Consider the following 18,526-nt stretch of genomic DNA (forward strand, 5'->3'; position numbering starts at 1 on the left):
CTTCCACTGGGTTGCTCAGCTTAACAAGGACACATCTTGTAGGTTATGTGCTGGAGTTTGAGTGAAAGAGGCTAGTTGGATTCTCTTGCTGAATCCAATATTTTATGTTGCAGATACCTGGCAACGACACATTTGACTCCCATTTGCCCGGAGCCACAAGGACTCCTCCCAGGTTAATTCCTGGGACCTGTGTGTAGTATATGTAATTTAGGAAATTTTCAATATTGGCCCTGTAATTATCTTGTATATACATAGGTCTCCTGTGTATATATTTTATTGTTGCAAATACGTAGGCCATACAGAAGTTAAGTTTCCTTATTTGTTTTCTTGTAAACTAAACATACGGGTATGTTTAACCAGGAAATATGAGCGTGCGTGACAGATCTATAACGTAGCAATCTTATACCGGTCAGTAGCGCAGCAACAGTGGCTTGTATTCTTCCACCCGCCGCCTGTGAGATTTGGTCTGTGATAAATTTTCTTAATGCACAAAACATAGCACTGATCAATTTTCATCGTCAGCTGTGTCAGGTCTACGGGCCGAAGGTCATGAGCAAACTGATGGTGCTTCGCTGGTCTTGGCACTTTGCCGAAAGTCATCAAAATGTCCACGATGAAGAGGGCCACTTTCCGCAGACACAGTAAAACCTCAATGCATCGTATTTCTGGGGGGAGGGGGAAAATTAACGACCGATGAGGGAAAACTATAAATGCAGGCAATATTTAAAAAATGGGGGGAAAGCAAAATAATAAAATACGGGTACTGTATTTGGACATTTTTCATTATGTAAATATATATATATATATTCGTTTACGGCCATTAGAGACCACATTAGATAACAATTACATGTTTCACCGGGCGAGTTGGCCATGCGCGTAGAGGCGCGTGGCTGTAAGCTTGCATCCGGGAGATAGTAGGTTCGAATCCCACTATCGGCAGCCCTGAAAATGGTTTTTCCGTGGTTTCCCATTTTCACACCAGGCAAATGCTGGGGCTGTACCTTAATTAAGGCCACGGCCGCTTCCTTCCAACTCCTAGGCCTTTCCTATCCCATCGTCGCCATAAGACCTATCTGTGTCGGTGCGACGTAAAGCCCCTAGCAAGAAAGAATTACATGTTTCTGGAAGCCTTCCTCACAGCCCAGAACTTCAGCATCCTCTCTCTGGCAGCCTGTCTTCTTTCGTCCGTCCACCCACGGTTAAGTTTTGGTTCGTCATGGAATCCCTGAAATCTGTCGATCACTGACCTAAACTTTGTTCGGTTTGAGATGTCTTCCGAATTTAGTCCCACCTGTCTGAGATCCTTTCTCACCTCCCTGAACCATTTGTCCGACACTTTAGGTCTGCTGTCTAGTATTGTGGCCTCCGGAGGCGGGTGTAGGTCTTTCGAGTTGTCCCGTGATGGGCGATCTACGCACATATGAAAATGCGGCCCTACCTAAGATGGATTGAAATGTTTAATTTGGCGAACAAACAGACCCCGAACAGTTGGAATTAACCAAGGAAAGTTAAAATGCCCAACCCGATCGAGACCCCTTGAACCAAAGGCCAACACGCGTTAACCATTTAGCTCATACTATTCATAACGATATCAAAATATTGCAGCCATGATATAGGCCTATGCGATGAAAATAAAAAGTATGACTTTTACGCCATTCAGTTTCGTTTTTCTTTACACATTTCATAATAATTGAAAATCTTTAAGTTCAGTTCTTTTATTGCAAACTAAGGATGTACGTGTATATTACGGCGATAACCTGTATTTAGGAAAATATTCTGTGGACTCTTTGCGAACGATAGGTTAGATGCCCAACACGGCGCAGCTCGGTTCAGACGATGTAACGGAGGTTAGAAATTGAACGCGGCGCGTCTCGAACGATATCACAGCAGCCTATGCTAGCTGCCAACTTAGAAACTAGTTACAAGACTATTTTATGAGAAAAGATCAGGCTTGGTTAGGTCCGGCTTGTAACAAGACTATTGGACAGAGGGCAACAAAGCGGTCAGCAGGCCTCTAGCATCCCACACACTCCACAAGGTACGACGTGATTAATCACCCTGTGACTAATTAAAACGTATCTGGTGCACTGCGCACTTTTCTCATTTTCAATGAAGGTGGCAGGTTAGTGGGTCGAGAAGAAGCTTTGGCACCAGGAGGTTCGTAGTGAGGTTGCGCGTGAATAACCTCCAGTCTACAAGATCCTTGTTTTACAAGATCCTTGTTCAAGAATTGCTCGTACATTCTCGCATAACAGGTTGCCGCTATTATATGCTAAGAGTATTGAGCAGGCCCTCTGAATTCTAAAAACATTCGCGTATATTTGTATGATCGATCAATGTGGGAAAATTGTGGCAGAGGACAAATGATTTTTTCTATGATCGATGCGAGAAAACGATAGTTCGAGGATGTACAAATGCGGGAAAATTTAACATTGGTCTATATGGAACATTTTTGGGACCGAATAAATTGAACGATGAATATGGGAAAATGACAGTTCCGGGAACGATGCATTGAGGTTCTATTGTATTGCAATCCTTGTTTCATGAAACTGTCACTAAGCACTTGCTGTTCAAGAAAGTGCGTGCCAGGTTGGTGCCGAAATACCTGGCGCCCGGCCACAACATGCAGCGCTTAGGAGCAACACTGACGTTTCTACAGTGGTACCATGATGACAGCAACAAAACTGCATACATGCTTTGATAGAAAAATGTACAGTCTGTTCAAAAAGTGTATTTCCTAAATTCAAAATAATAATAATAATAATAATAATAATAATAATAATAAGCCGTGCGTGTAGAGGCGCGCGGCTGTGAGCTTGCATCCGGGAGATAGTAGGTTCGAATCCCACTATCGGCAGCCCTGAAGATGGTTTTCCCGCGGTTTCCCATTTTCACACCAGGCAAATGCTGGGACTGTACCTTAATTAAGGCCACGGCCGCTTCCTTCCAACTCCTAGGCCTTTCCTATCCCATCGTCGCCATAAGACCTATCTGTGTCAGTGCGACGTAAAGCCCCTAGAAAAAAAATTAATAAAAAAAAACTTTTGATCAAATATGCACAAAATTGGAACATGACATAAAGGAACTGAGATATACAGATTGTACAGAATGTATCTGTAATACACTAGCAAATCTTTCACAACTCTGAGAGGTATATTCTTGAAAATATAAGAAAAAATGTTTTGGCATGCAATCATTTGCAGGCGTGACCTTAGACCACATTGTTGTGATAGGTTGCTTTATGGGAGGTTCGTCATCACTCCTCATAAGAACATAAATTAGCCTAGAAGGGGATGCCTTGCTTACACCCATAACTCTCTTCATGAAATACTCCTTCACCTTCTCAATTTCTGTTAAGTCACTAAATGACAGCTTTTCTCATATTATTTCAATACCATTACACTATTACATACCTTTAAAAAAAAAAAAAAGAGAGAGAGAATGACTGTTGTTTAGGCTTGAAAGTTACAAGAAGGTGTCCTCCTCCTCCTTCTGCTGATGACAGAATAGTTTGTGTTTGTCATACTGAAGAGCTGTAAAGTTACATAGACAGGGACAAGTAACACATCTAGTAAAAAGAGGACATAAGTCGATGGGCAGGTATCGTTGAGATCTAATCAAGAGTGTTAGCAGGACAGAACCAATCAAAGCATGGACGAAGAAGAAAATACTGCTATTCTGCGGACACAGTTTCAGTATGTTATATGACCAGCTAACAAAAAAAGAATATGGCAGACTGAAATTAACAAGGCTGAGGCTGTTCCAGTAATATGAAGAAAATCTGAGATAGATGGGAGGATGTCAAAGCAAGGAGAAGAAGAAGACGAAGATCAGGCATGTCAAGGTCAAGCAAACTCCAGCTGAGCTACATGCAGGGTATCTGTACTCCCGTGTGCTCTCGGCTGGCACACGCTGACCCGAGCGCTACCTCTAAATGACAACTGCCCTTCACCAATATCATTAACAAGGCACCATAACTTATTAATTTCCATGAAATAATATTAAACACATTATTAATATATACAAAGATAATGGGATTGTAGGCTACTTAAATACTACACACATTAACCAAATATTAAACGAATAAACAAATTCTGACAAGTTCAAAGTACATTAAATTAATAAATTAAGAGTATTCTCATTGACAAAACAAAGGTGTGATGCAATACCTTAAAAACATTCCGGTGAGCACTTGTCTACACCCTCGGCATCATGGTTTTACTTCCTCTAAAAAATATAAAAAAGTTGCCTAAAAGTGACCCATTTATGTTCACGGGTTTCCTGAGCCCTGTTGACGTTTGCTGGCAATAAATTGGCCAATGTTGGGCTTTATAATGCTGGCAGACACTATTTGCATTACTGCATTCAGATGTTTGTCTGTTAGCCGAGATCAGAATCAAGATTTGTTGTAAATTCATCCTGGAAAAGAACTGTTCGCGTCCGTAAGTACAGTAGAACGTCGATTATATGTTCCCGGAAACTACGTTCTCCCGTATTATTTGTTCAAATTATGTCGTCCCGCGAGCATCCTAATTAAATCACGTAAAAATCCTGCATTATCTGTTCCTCGAAGAAATGATTTTCCGGATCAACCGCCCAGAAATTTCCGTCCCATAAACGCTAAATCCTCGATCATGTGTTTTTCAAGAAACTGTATCTCACGAAAGGACGGCTACGGCATACCTACGGTTCATGATGTTAACATCCCGTCATTGCAGTAATTTGAGGAAGTAGCCTACTGTACTGGAAAAGCGATTGGCGGTGAACTTGCATAAGGGACCATCTTAGCATCTCATTCAGTTGGTATTATTTAGAGAATCCTCAGAAGTCATAAAGCAGCAGTCGTTTTATTTGCACACATTATATTTAGAAGCTTTATATAATTTCGCACTCCTACCGACTTGTACAGTGAGCGTGCTTTCCAGCTGATTTCAAGGTCGCAAATAACCATAATTTTGGAAGTGGTAATGATATTTTTTCTCTTTCCAATTTGATTGTGTATAGTGACGGGCAGAATTGAATATAATGCATTCGAGAACTTGAAAATCGATACTTACATTCAAAACCATATTCTCGAGTTCAACATAACCTTTAAAAGTCGATGTAGGCCTAATTTACGTGGTACAAGATTTCCATCAACTGACTACGAACAGTATACCAATGACCAAATTACAATGGAAGATAAGAAAAAAAGGGATTTCGCCATCATGTTGGGCGCTTTTGTATCTAATGTGCTTTATTTTATTAGATTAGAGAATTAAAAACTACTTGTGGTCGATTGTTGTTTGGCTTGGCATTACGGGTATTCGATTTTTCGAAGAGTTTGGCTGATCAAAGTTGCTGAACTGAAAGAAGTTTTCAAAGGAAACTGACAAAGTTTCTCGGGTAAAATTGAATGTAAAGTTTTGAGATTTTAAAGTCGTGTACCGGTAATTAATCTTTGAAGCCGGCCCCGCGGTCTAACTTGCCTCCCTCTCACCCGGAGGGCCCGGGTTCGATTCCCGGCCAGGTCAGGCATTTTTACCTGGATATGAGGGCTGATTCAAGGTTCACTTGGTTCTTCAATTACCTTTAATTGAGGAGCTATTTAATGGTGAGATGGTGACAGCGGTCTAGAGGGCCAGGAATAACGGCTGAGAGGATTTGTCACAGTGACCATGCGTCACCTTGTAATCTGTAGGCCTTCGGACCGAGCATCAGTCACTTGGTAGCCCATCGGGGCTGTAGTTTGGTTTGTTTTAGGGGTGTTTGTAACATTATTATACATATTTCATTTTTGTGATGTTTAGCCAAATTGTTGATGGTTCATTTGTTCCCAGATTTTCTGTTTTCCCGTGTTGTACTTTTTTTCCCATAGTTCCTCCAAAAACGGAGAATTCAGGTTCCACTGTACTTTCAAAGACTGACAGGATTTCTGCCACAAATTTTCAGAGTTGTAGGAAGCGTGATGGGACAGGTATTTGGTAAAAGTCAAAAATTTCACTTTCTTTGTACTCTTGCTTCAGCCTTGTGTCATATACCATATTAACTCTGTAAGTTCCAGTTGTAAATTCTGGGATGCAACTTCTGGTTGAACACTAAACGGTACGGAAAAGAGCTGGAACTTACTTTTCACAACATCAAGGTCCTGAAACCACCTATCCTGTACTGATGTGCATGATACTGCTCGTAATGACACCTAACATTAAACTTTTTGCAGATGTCATGCCTTTTACACACTAAACGCTGAGCTTCTCCTTCATGTTCACAACTTAGGAAACAGTGCAATCTTTCAGGGTCAAATCTACTGTAACTTTTCCTCTTATCACTCTCGTCTTACGTCGTCCTTTTATTTCACATGGCACGAAAAGATCTCGTTTGATCATCCCTGCTGTGAAGGAACATACTGTCAGTTCAACTGCTCTCCCCCCTGCCTAGAGAGGAGAAGTTTTGTCAGTACGTGTGCGAGATCATTTCTAGGCTGTGCATTGTCTTACTGTGGGCACTGTTTGACATGCCTGATGAAATGAAATTGGTTGTTATTACAGTCCATAGAGGCTTAACCAATACACACCAAAAAAAAAGTATGTACAGTGAAACCTCGTTAAGACATTTCTGCTGGGGACAAGGAAAAAGAACATCTTCAGCGAGAAAACATACTACTGAATATGCAAATGAAAACTATCCAACAGAGATATGGAAACACTAGATAGGATTTTTTCCAATATGATGGCATTTTACGTCGTGTATCTGTGGGTACAGTGAAAACTATATATATTTACCATTTATAAAAATGAGCAGAGAATATTAAAAGATGTGAAAACACAAGAGAACAAATATGAAAATCTTTTCTGCTGAGGATTATGTTCCGAAAGGTGTAAAAAACACCAGAAAACAAATATGGAAACATTTACACAGGGGCCCATAAAAATATCAGAGTATTATTGCAGAAAAAAATCGTAGTAGAAGACTTATTTTGGACCAGTGGGTTATTGAACATTTTTTCTGGTCACACTCTTAGACAACGAATTGGAGGTTAGACTCAACCTCGATCATGTGCGACTGTGATTTTGGCCACCATTTTGAATCGATGAAACGTTGATTAGACCAACTTGAATGATTGAGTCAAAACTCGAAGTTGCGAGTTTCAACATTCACACTACCTCTGTGCGCTTAAAGATGTGGGTGCTAATCCACTTTCTGTTAGATTTTAATTTTGTCTTCATTAATAAGGAATCTCACGACTCTTTCCGAATGCACAACTAGGCTGTTACTAGACAAATATGCACCATGTTAGTCAGTTTCACACGATTACGTTCACACTCCAGATGTAGGCTATCATGCGACAAATTTTCACTACCCTTCACTGTACTGCTCAACACAAAAGAAATTTCTAATTTCTGAATAGAATGCGAAATAAAAGCACATACAGGCTCACTGTGTTATTCAGGAGTCTGTCTGCTAAACGGCAAGCAAAGCTCCCCGAAGTTGCAACTTATTATGTGAAGTTCAGGAATTCAAGCTCTTTTCCTGTTATCACACAACTGTGGCAAGGGCTCTTTCTTACCCAAGTTGAAAATCATGTTCCTTTCACAAGGAATGACAAATAACATTTCCAGGGATGGGAAGAATGAGATCGTACTAAGCGGTAATAGTGAAAATTTGTGACGCAATAAGTGAGGTATTCTTATATAGATTTAATATGATGAGAATGGGACTTCAAATTTACAGCGTGCTAAGCGGGAAAGCGTGTTAATGGGGAATGCACTAATGAGGTTTAACTGTATTGTATATGTAGATTTAGATTTGCTGTACATCTGACATTACACTTCCAGCTTCACACTGATATGGAGGGTGAAAATACGAAGAGTACTGATCGGCACTCAGAGGGAATTGTATCATCACCTGAATCCTTCTAGATTTCTTCCACAGACAATGGCCTATAAGTAAAATAATCACTTTTATAATGGACTGTATTCTGGTACTCACCACTTCTTGTAGCACTGGCAGGCTACCATGCTGCTAGAAAACAGAAGGTGAATATCTTTGTTGTTAGGCTTAAAAGTTACAAGAAAGTGTGATCTTTCCCCTTCTAATGATGACAGAAAAATGCTACTGGTTACAGTCACACTGAGCGCGGTCATCTAAACCTGTCATCTACGGCAGGTAAGCGCTGGCTGTCCTCCACAGTTAGTCAGTGTAACTGTGGTCAGCTTGTTTTAACTCACTTTGACGTAGCGTTGGCTGTTGCGGTCGACTTTTGTCGACTTGGAATTATCCCGCTACTACTCACAGAGTGGCAGAAATAATGCATACATGTTTATGCCTCTCTTGGTCCTACTAATATTGTTGAATTCAGAGCCGCGAGGATTAGGCTTTTATTTAATTCTTATTGCCTGCCCACCAATGTTCCTCTCTGCAGTACTTCACTAGTGAGTGCGTGGTATAATATAGTGAAAAAAAAATCTATCCACTCGTAGTGGCACATTATCTGTTAATGCGACACTCCAGGTCATTTTGGTAATTATTTATAACTGAAATTGAAAGAATTGAGTTTCTTCTTTCTTGTCACAAAGTTATTCCATTGAATTCAAACAATTTATCACTAAGAATACTTTGTTTGCTAGTCTGCACACAGCAGAAATTGTCGTGGCATCTGCTGAAGTGCTTTGTTTGGTAATGATGTCATTGTCATGTTTCCATTCAATCAAATATGCCTGTTCTTTGTAATTACACATTACAGTGCCCCCACCCTCTCTCCTGATATATTTATACAGAATCCAGCTGTAACATCTACCATCTCTGCATTTTTCCTGGGGTTGTCTAGCACAGAAGATCATATCTGAGATAACTCAAAGCCTGTTTAATAGAATCCTTGCGAGAATTTTACCTGAAATTGACAAAAGCGATATACCACGGTAGTTCCCCCTACGATCACCTTTCTTGAAGATAGTGATGATGGTAGCATTCTTCAAGTCATCAGGTACTTCTCAAAGTTTCCCAAATCAAGAGGATGAGTGTGAAAAGTCTAGTCTTCAAGGATACACCTCCATTTTGTATCAGTTCCAGGGGTATGTTATCATGACCAGGAGCCTTTCTTGGTTTTAGCTGATTGAGTGCTTTGGTGAAGTCTCTGTATGTGGGCGGAACTGCCATCCATGGTTGCTGGGGCTGCTGAGGGACATTACGAAGAGAGTCCTCAGTGACATTGGAGACACGATTTAGAAGCACAGAGCAATGTTCCTTCCAACGCTCTAAAATTTCTCCATTATCAGTTAAAATGATGGAGTTGTCAGCAGTCTTCACTGACCCCAATGAAGATCTAATTTGCAGGTCACGGGCATCAGATAGTCTTTGCAGTTCTTCAGCTTTTTGTTGCCACCAGTTATTCTTGATTTTCCTAATTTGACTAAGGTTATGTTACAAGGAGATTCTCACCTTCCAATTCTTGTCAATTTCTTATAGCTAGTTTATTATTTACATAACATAATCCAGCTTAGTCTCTGTGTATAATACTAAATAGAACATGTTTCGTACCAGTTATGGAACATCTTCAGCTAAAATATTTTATAAAAATTGACAAGACAAATAAAACATTTGTGATGATTATGAGAATGATGATGAGATAAAATGTTCATTCCTGTTGGGTTAAAATTTTCCAACAAGTCAATGTCCGCACAAACAGGATTTTGTTTAAGGTGGATTGCAGCTTGCAAGGAAGTGACCCACACACTATGATCTTGGAACTATACCCTGCGGCACAAATGAAATGCGACATGCAGGTTCTAGTACCTCGACTGCAATGGACTGTCGCAGACTCAAAATACCATTAAGTTGCGCCTTCACAGCCAGTCTGTCTGGCATGACCTCATCTGCCTCCACAGTCGATGAGAACCACAAAAAGGAGGCTCCTCCGTCCGTTTTGCCGTTGGACCAAAGACACAGATGATGGGATCCAGTGTCATTTCCTACACTGAGGTAAGCATCACCCCACCCAAAGGGGCTCATCCGCTCAAAGCCTTTGGCCCCTATGAGGGTCGAGTTATTTACTGCCGCTCGACACTCGTTGTTAGCAGTTGCCAAGCCAGCTAACCCTCCTCCTTTCCCATTCCGGACTTGGGAGTGGACAATGGTGGAGTAACCGCAGTAACAGCCAGCATAACTGCGCATCGAAGCTTCTCCACCCCAGTAGTCATAATGACTACGCTGGATGGTCCCTTTTCGGTAATTGTAGTGTTAAAGAAAATTAGAGTTTTGTCTGCATTTCTGATTTGCGATAACAGGTTATTGTACTTGCGCCGCCTCCTAATTACAAATCTATGAAACTGCACGATTTTCACTGTGGTTTTTCAGAAGTCGCTGGCATAGAGATGTGCTTGTTCGAAGAGAAAGATTGTTCCTTTTCATGAACCACAATACCACCCTCTGCTTGTGGTGGTGCTACGGAAAATTCACGAGATGCAGCACGATTGCTGTCATTTTTGGCAAATTCTAGTACAGACAATTTAAATTGTGCGTCGTAACTACTGCTTTCCTTTCTCATCATGTCCCTAACAAACACTTCGCAGAAGAATTCACATGTAAGAACACTGTTGAAAGCGATTACTGTACACTTGCAAGTCACAGCTGATAACAAGTGTGAGTTATAACTAACAGTCACAGGTGTGTTCTGGCCCCAGGCGCTCGAATTTTCCTCCTCTCCTAGCATGGGAAACATGAACTGGAATTTCCAAAATAGTTCCTAATTTCTGTACACTGGCATGAATCACGAAGATGAGATAAATCCATAATAAAAACTGCAATTTGTTTTTTTCTAAATTTTCATTCTAAGAATCGGGGAGGGAAAAGTACACGAGTTATTACGATACATGGATTTCAAAACTTTTATATTTTATGGTACAGCTAAAAATACATAAATGGCCACCTTTTAGTGCTTTTTAAATCTCTTGATTTAATCATGTAGGATTCTTGTGTTGTAAGAAATGTTGCAGGAAAAACGTTAAAAGCATTATGGTGAATAATGAAAATATTTGAATATTGTTTGTTTCAGGAAGGTGAAGAAAGTAAGGAACACAGATATGTTCAAGAAAAAGATCATGACTCCAGAAGACGGTGGCGTATCCCTGCATCCTCGCTCTGTCAATGAGAGAGAGAAGATGTTTGAGTCTCCCTTCCTTGTCTACTATCTGAAGCTGAAGAGCTCAGCTATCTATCTGCACGACACCACCATGGTGCATCCTCTGCCTCTCCTCTTCTTTGGAGGAGGTATAAAGTACAACGCAGAGGACAAAGTCATTTCTGTGAACGACGTACTCCGCTTTACGTGCCAGGAGAGCACAGCCTTCATCATCCTGGTAATACAACCGCTATTGCAGTATTGTAGTTATTTTGATTGCAATTTTCCAAATTAATTTTCCTTTCATACATAGCACTTGTATATTTACTGCCATTGCGCCATTTCACTCCCTCTATTAAATTGAGTATCTAGTTCTCTCCATTTTTGGGATGTGATGATGATGAGAAGAATAAATGCTAGTAAAGAATTTTATTTCAATGATGAGGAAAGAATTTTACTGTTTCTCTTTGATGGAGAAGGCAGTGGCTCAGGAACATGTGATAGCACATTGAGCAACTGTGGCTATTCTTCTTCTCTTCGAGGTTTGTCTACCACAGGAAACAAATGGTTTGCTGGTTAGTCTTTTCTTCTTCTCCCAGAATTTCCCCCTGTGGGTGGGAGTGGTAGAATAACACCCACGATATCCCCTGCCTGTTGTAAGAGGTGACTAAATGGGGCCCAGGGGCTCTCAACTTGGGAGCGTAGGTTGCAACCACGGGGCCCTGAGCTGAGTCCTGGCATAGCTTCCACTTGTGCCAGGCTCCTCACTTTCATCTATCCTATCCGACCCCCTTTGGTCAACTCTTGTTCTTTTCCGACCCTGACGGTATTAGAGCACTCGAGGCATAGGGAGTCTTTCATTTTCACGCCTTTCGTGGCTCTGGTCTTTCTTTGGACGATACCTTCATTTTTCGAGGTGTCGGATCCCATTTTTTCTCTCTGATTAATGTTATATAGAAGTGGGTTGCCTAGTTGTACTTCCTCTTAAAACAATAATCACCACCACCATCCCAGAATTTCTCCATTCTTTCAATGAGATTCCTCCGACCAGGCGATCGTGGCCTTTTGACTTAGTTTTTTCATGAACCCCTTGAACTTGTCAATTTTAGTTCAAAACACATTTTTATTCCAGATCTCTGTTGGATCATTCCCTTCCTCCTTGATGTCCTCTCTTGTTCCCTCAACCCATTTTGTGGTTGCTTTTATCTTCTTGATGTAATTGAAGATTCTCTGCCTGGTCTCACTCATTCTTATGAGATGCCCATAAATTTTCAGTCTTCTTTTGCACATTGTGTCTGTCTGTCTGTCTGTCTGTCTGTCTGTCTGTCTGTCTGTCTGTCTGTCTGTCTGTCTGTCTGTCTGTCTGTCTGTCTGTCTGTCTGTCTGTCTGTCTGTCTGTCTGTCTGTCTGTCTGTCTGTCTGTCTGTCTGTCTGTCTGTCTGTCTGTCTGTCTGTCTGTCTGTCTGAATCTTCATTGTTTCTCTTCCTCAGTGTACCATCCTTTTTCCAGTCAGATGATCTTCCTTAAGATATTTGTTCCTTCTCCAGTTTTTCCATTTCCCATTTCCTGTTAAGTATCAGATATTCTAAACTATACAGTCCTTCTGGATTGATAACCATGATGTATTCTCTTTGCTTTATAAGATATTGCTCGCTTGTTGTACACATTCTGCACTAATCTATGTGCTTGTTCTATCTTCCTTATTCTTCCCTTATTTGCTTCTTTATCAAGCCCATTCAACTGAACCTATTTACCAAGATCTTGAAATTCGTCCATTTTCTTGATTTTTCCAAATTTTGTTCCCAGGTGGTGTTCTGTACCATTTTGGTATTCCAAGTATCTGTTTCATCATAAGAAATTATCTACTTTTTCTGCAATTTTGTGAAGTTCTTTAAACATTGTTTGGGCTGCTTCTTTCTCTTTTGCTAACAGTGTCAGTTCATCAGCAAAAGCTTGGCATTCCACCTTCAAACCCTGCCTCTTTGGACCTAGACAGTTTCCCTCTGTTCTATCTTCTTTTATTCCTTTTTTCCATATTTTCATAATTTTTTCCAGTACAGTGGTAAACAAAATTGGTATCAGTCCGTCTCTGTGCCTGACTCCTGTTGTAATCCCAAACAGCTCTGAAATTCCTCAAAATGAAACGTTTGAGTTTCTGTTAATGTTTGTTTTATAAGTTCCCTATTTTTCCTGTGTAACCCAAATTCTTCCATAATATTGAAGAGTGTCTGCCAGTCAACCAAGTCATAGGCTTTTCTGAAATTGACGAACACAACTACTGTATTTCTACCTGTTATAGCTGTTGGTTTCGGGAGGATGCATTTGAGACTGTCTGTCCCTTTCTGAAGCTTCCTTAATACTCCCCTATTTGATTACCCATCTATTGATAACCATGATGTATTCTCTTTACTTTATAAGATATTGCTCGCTTGTTGTACACATTCTGCACTAATCTATGTGCTTCTTCTATCTTCCTTATTCTTCCCTTATTTGCTTCTTTATCAAGCCGATTCAGCTGAACCTATTTACCAAGATCTTGACAGTGTTGGCCCTTGGAAGACACTTTGTATGAGACTGGTGATAGTGAAATTCCTTGGTAGTTGTTTATGTTGGTGCGGTATACCTTGAAATGGAGTGGGTGTGTAAGGGCGCATGTCCAGTCTCTGGGGATTATTTCTTTTTCTAAATATCGCAGATCAATCGTTGTAAGTTCTCCACAGCTTCATTCCCTCCGATTTCCCACATCTCAGCTAGTGTTCCATCTTCACTAGGTGCTTTATTGTTTTTTAGTTCTTTGATGATTTATTTTATATCAATGAAAGGCGGTGGTTTTCAAATGTGGGTTCTCTTTCGATGGTTTCTCACAGTTCAGTCTTTCCTATGGTTCCTTGCAGTTTAGAAAGGTTTTGAAATAGTTGGCCAAAAGCTGGCAATTCTTGTTGCTTAAAGCTAAAGAGTCATCATTTCTTTTAAAGCATCGACTTGAAAGCTAATATTGTTGCAGTTCGTCCATGAAAGTTTTGTATAATTCTCTGTTGTTGTATTTCTTGAAGTCCTCTTCCAGAGTTTCTAAATGTCTTTTGTCATTTCTTCTCTTAGATATGCACTGTGATTTTTCTTTCCATTTTTCTTGATTTAGTTGAATGCCATCTCTTCTACTCCCTTAGCCTCTCATCGAGGGCATCATCGCATTGTTTGTTCCACCATCTATGTTTCATTTTCGTTTTTCGTTTCTGTAAGCTTTTGGCTGCTTTTGTTAGTGAATCCATGATTTCTTTTCATCTTCAGTTTTGAGAAGTTTCCTTGGTAGATTTTTTGTTTTATTTGAGCATTTCTGTGTTGATCTTAGGTTTCTTTCCAGCTCTGTTTCGAGGTAAATTTGGCTGAAATTTCTTTTTAATCTCCGTGAAGTAGTGGTCTGTGTTAATATTCAAACTTTTCCTCGCTTTGATATTCAGAATCTCTCTTTGATTGCACGTTCTTATTGGAACAGGATCTATCTAAAATTCCTGTAACATTGTACTGGGTCTCTTTCTTCCTTGGGAGGGCTTTGGAATGAGTTGACATGAGCTTTTTGGTTGAACTGCTTGGAAAAGGTGATTACTCTCCTTGTTTTTGTGTTTCTTTCCTTTTCCTACCTGGGTGTTGAATTCTCTGTGTAGGATTTTTATATTTCCTTGAGGAATCTTGGATGTTTCATTTTTTGGCATTTTCCTCTGCACGTGGGTGTTAACTCTTAGAGTGCCGGGGAGCGCGATCGCGCTCCTCTGTAGCCTAGCAAAAAATGTCAGGTTTCGCGCTCCGTGTTGCAGCTGTCTATGTAAATCGTAATAGTTTGCACATATCTGAGAGATGGCAGCTCCAGTAGGCATCACTCTGTAGTAGATACTACATAGTTTCTAAATCTACCACCAGAATCTCTGTGCAACATGTTGTGTTGATGTTATGATTTTTTTAATATTTCAGCTGTTTGGCGCGTACCTGTAGACCATGTGTTCGTAATAATGGTGGCTAGTTCTCGTATTGTGTTTGAAATTGATGACGATTTGGTACAGTATACTGATTAATTGAGTGATGATTCTGATTATATTGAGTCAGGCGACGATTCAGATGATACTGAGAGTAATAATAATGCCGGTAACGTTTCAAACAATGACGATTGTGGTTATGTTATCCGACTTACTCGTGTGACAGTGATGCATGAAATTTCCGATAAAGACGGTAATGATAGTGACGGGAATAATGATGGAATTGATGGAGACAGTAATGACGACGATGACAAGAGTCCGGATTTCCGTAAAATTCAGTCCGATCACGACGTGCAATTTTAGCCCTCTCCTGCATTTGTTGAGACGCCTGGCCCTAAACGTGTACCTCCTCCTGATGTTAGACCAAGTCAGTATTGTAATTCATTTTTACAAGAACTATTGTTCTTAAAACAATGATATTTTACAAACTAGTAAACAATGCATCAGTGTGCACGGGAATACCAAATTTAGGTGAGTACGATCAAAATACTAGGATGTACTGAGATCCAAATTTGAATTTTAAAATTTTTCAAAAATTGCATGAACAAATTTAATTTTTTTGCTCGGAAGTATGAATTATTTTCGTGATGTTAATACAATGAGTGAAGAGAGGGATCACTTAGCTACAAGAAAATGTAAACTACAATGAGATATCTTGAAAAGTGAGGATAGGATATGCTTTTATCTTCAGTGCTGCACAATAGGCATTTTCACTCTGGCATTCTTAGCAACCGCGGCAGTAAGGTAGCCGGCACTAAGAGAGTTAATGATTGTGTAGATTTTGTTTCCAGATCTAAATGATAGGCATAATATTCTCTCTCATGGGGAGCTTCAGTCTGTATTTGAGTTTGTTATAGTTTTCTTGATCACAAAGTCCATAGTCTTCCTTTGGTGATCTTATGACTGGGTTTGCCGTTGTATGAAAGGTGATCAAAAAGTAAGGTTACAAAGCCTGCAGTGAAATGTGTACATTTTATTTCATTTTATTTTATACAAAATACAGCCAACTGATAGTACATACATTAGATTATTTTTTGACATAGTCTCCATATCGGTTTAGGCACTTGTCGCTGCGTGGGATGAGTTTCAATATCCCCTCCTGGTAAATATCCTGTCCTTGCTTGTTCAGCCACATTGTTGATAAACTTAACCGTGATAGATATTTGTATTTGTTCCTGTATTGACTTGTCTAAAGCTATTAAAAACTGTTTAAAATAGTATATGCTTGTTACACCTCATCAATACACTTTTATAATTGAAAATCATTTATTCAGACATGTTTCGGGAACATACTAGGTGTGTGCATAAGACTTTTCCGGTTTCACTATGAGTTGGCGTCAACGAGCAATATGCACCGTATGAATTTGACACATACATCAGTTTGTTCGTCTGACATTAACCTACCAACACACACAGGTTGAGTCCGCCAAACACTAGCGTCTGTGTTGTATCATTCAGTGATCATGTCGACGTCTGTGCCTGAAAAAAGAACATTGCTTTTCTTATTTAATCAAAGAAAAAGGCTGTGGAAAGTAATCATTTGCTGGTAGAAACATATGGTGAACACACTCCATCAATTAGAACATGGTTTCGACAATTTAAACATGGTGAATTCGATGTGAAGGACAGTGCACGCTCTGGTGGACCAGAAAAGTGTGAAGACGAGCAATTGCAGGAGTTACGGGATGATAATCCAACTCAAATTCAACAGCAATTGGCACAAGCATTAAATGTCACAGGAAACAAGCAGCAGACGTTTACGAGCAATGGGGAAGATCAGTAAACTCGGTAAATGAGTCCCACACGATTTTAATGAACAGCAAATAGAAAAATCGTGAAGTGCCTTGTGAAATGCTGCTTCAGCGCCAAGAAAGAAAATTATTCATGTACCAAATTGTGACCAGTGATGAAAAATGTATTTATTTTGAAAATCTGAAGTGGAGAAAATTGTGGCTGTCACCTGGCTAAGCCAGTCCGTCAACACCAAGGCCAAATTGCTTTGGCAAGAAGACCATGCTTTGTGTCTGGTGGGACCAGAGTGATATTGTGTATTATGAACTCTTAAACCCCGGCAAACCATTAATGCACAATGCTATCACCAACAAATGATTAATTAAATCACGCATTGATCGAAAGATGACCAGAATGGGCCAGAAGACATGGCAAAGTAATTTTGTTACACGAGACAATGCGCCGTCTCACACACCAAAACCAGTGATGAAAGACACCTTGAAATCGCTTGGATGGGTCATCCTTCCGCACCCGCCGTACTGCCCCAACCTGGCGCCATCTGACTATCACCTCTTCACATCAGTGGGGCTAGCACTCACAGAACAGCACTTCAGCAATTTCGAGGAAGTTGGAAAATGGCTTGACGAATTGTTTGACGCAAAAGACAAGCAGTTTTTCTGGCATGGTATTCATTACTTACCTGAAAGATGGGTGAAGTGTGTAGAAGCCGGTGACCAATGTTTTGAATAAACAAAAAATGAATTTCCCTTGAAAATTATAAGTTTTCTTCACCACAAAAACTGGTAAAAACTTACGAATACACCTGGTAATACATTCCCTTCATCAGTTGTCGCAAAGTGTTTCACCTCCTCGTCTGAAGCAAATCGTTGGCCTCCTGGGTACTCCTTCAAGTGAGGAAAGAGGTTAAAGTTGCTTGGAGTAAGGTCCAGGCTGTAGGGAGGATGGTCGATGATGTCCCAGCGAAACTGCTTCAACAGCATGGTGGTCTGTTGGGCTATATAAGGTCGCGCGTTGTCACGAAGGAAGATGACGCCCTCTGTGAGAATTCCTGGCCATTTACTTTTGATTGCTTCCTGCAGTTGTGTCGAGGTCTCGCAGTATCAGTCAGCGGACACTGTGTGTTCTCTTTCCAAAAACTCCACGAGTATGACACCCTTGCTGTCCCGGAACACTATAACCATCACCTTCCTGCCAGATGACATCACCTTAAACTTCTTTGTCTTTGGAGAGGAGGTGTGTTTCCACCCCATTGACGACCGCTTACTGCTAGGGGTATAGTGGTGGATCCATGTTTTGTCACCCTTGACAATGCAGTGAAGAAAACTGTTCCTTTCTGCGGAGAACCATTGCAAAAGTTGCAGACTCGCTCCCATGCATTTCTCCTTGTATTGGTTGGACAGATTTCGTGGAACCCATTGGGAACAAACTTCCTGGTACTACAGAATATCATGAACGCTTCTGAACGACATTCCCAATTCTACTGTCATTTGCCGTAACGTGATCCTCCTGTTGTCCGGAATCAGCTCCTCGATGCGAGCTGTATTCAAATCGTTGATGTCGTGCTGGGTTGGCCACTGCCATTCTCGTTGGTGACCTTTTCTCTACCTGCTGCAAACTTTTGGCACCTTTCTGCGACATGCTGACGAGACA

The 18,526-nt window shown here is 40.5% G+C and overlaps 1 protein-coding gene across 4 annotated transcripts in view; it reads left to right on the forward strand.

The window, feature by feature from the left end:
* The window catches only part of LOC136872768 (ATP-dependent DNA/RNA helicase DHX36), a 216,424-nt gene that overhangs the window by 163,815 nt on the left and 34,083 nt on the right, over window positions 1-18,526 (forward strand). For all 4 annotated transcript variants that reach the window (XM_067146629.2, XM_067146606.2, XM_067146635.2 and 1 more), the window contains exon 16: window positions 11,030-11,333. In XM_067146629.2, the coding sequence (XP_067002730.2) occupies window positions 11,030-11,333 (304 nt within the window). The remainder of the gene's footprint in view (window positions 1-11,029; window positions 11,334-18,526) is intronic.

The sequence above is a fragment of the Anabrus simplex genome, chromosome 1, assembly GCF_040414725.1.
Source record: "Anabrus simplex isolate iqAnaSimp1 chromosome 1, ASM4041472v1, whole genome shotgun sequence".
NCBI lineage: Eukaryota > Metazoa > Arthropoda > Insecta > Orthoptera > Tettigoniidae > Anabrus > Anabrus simplex.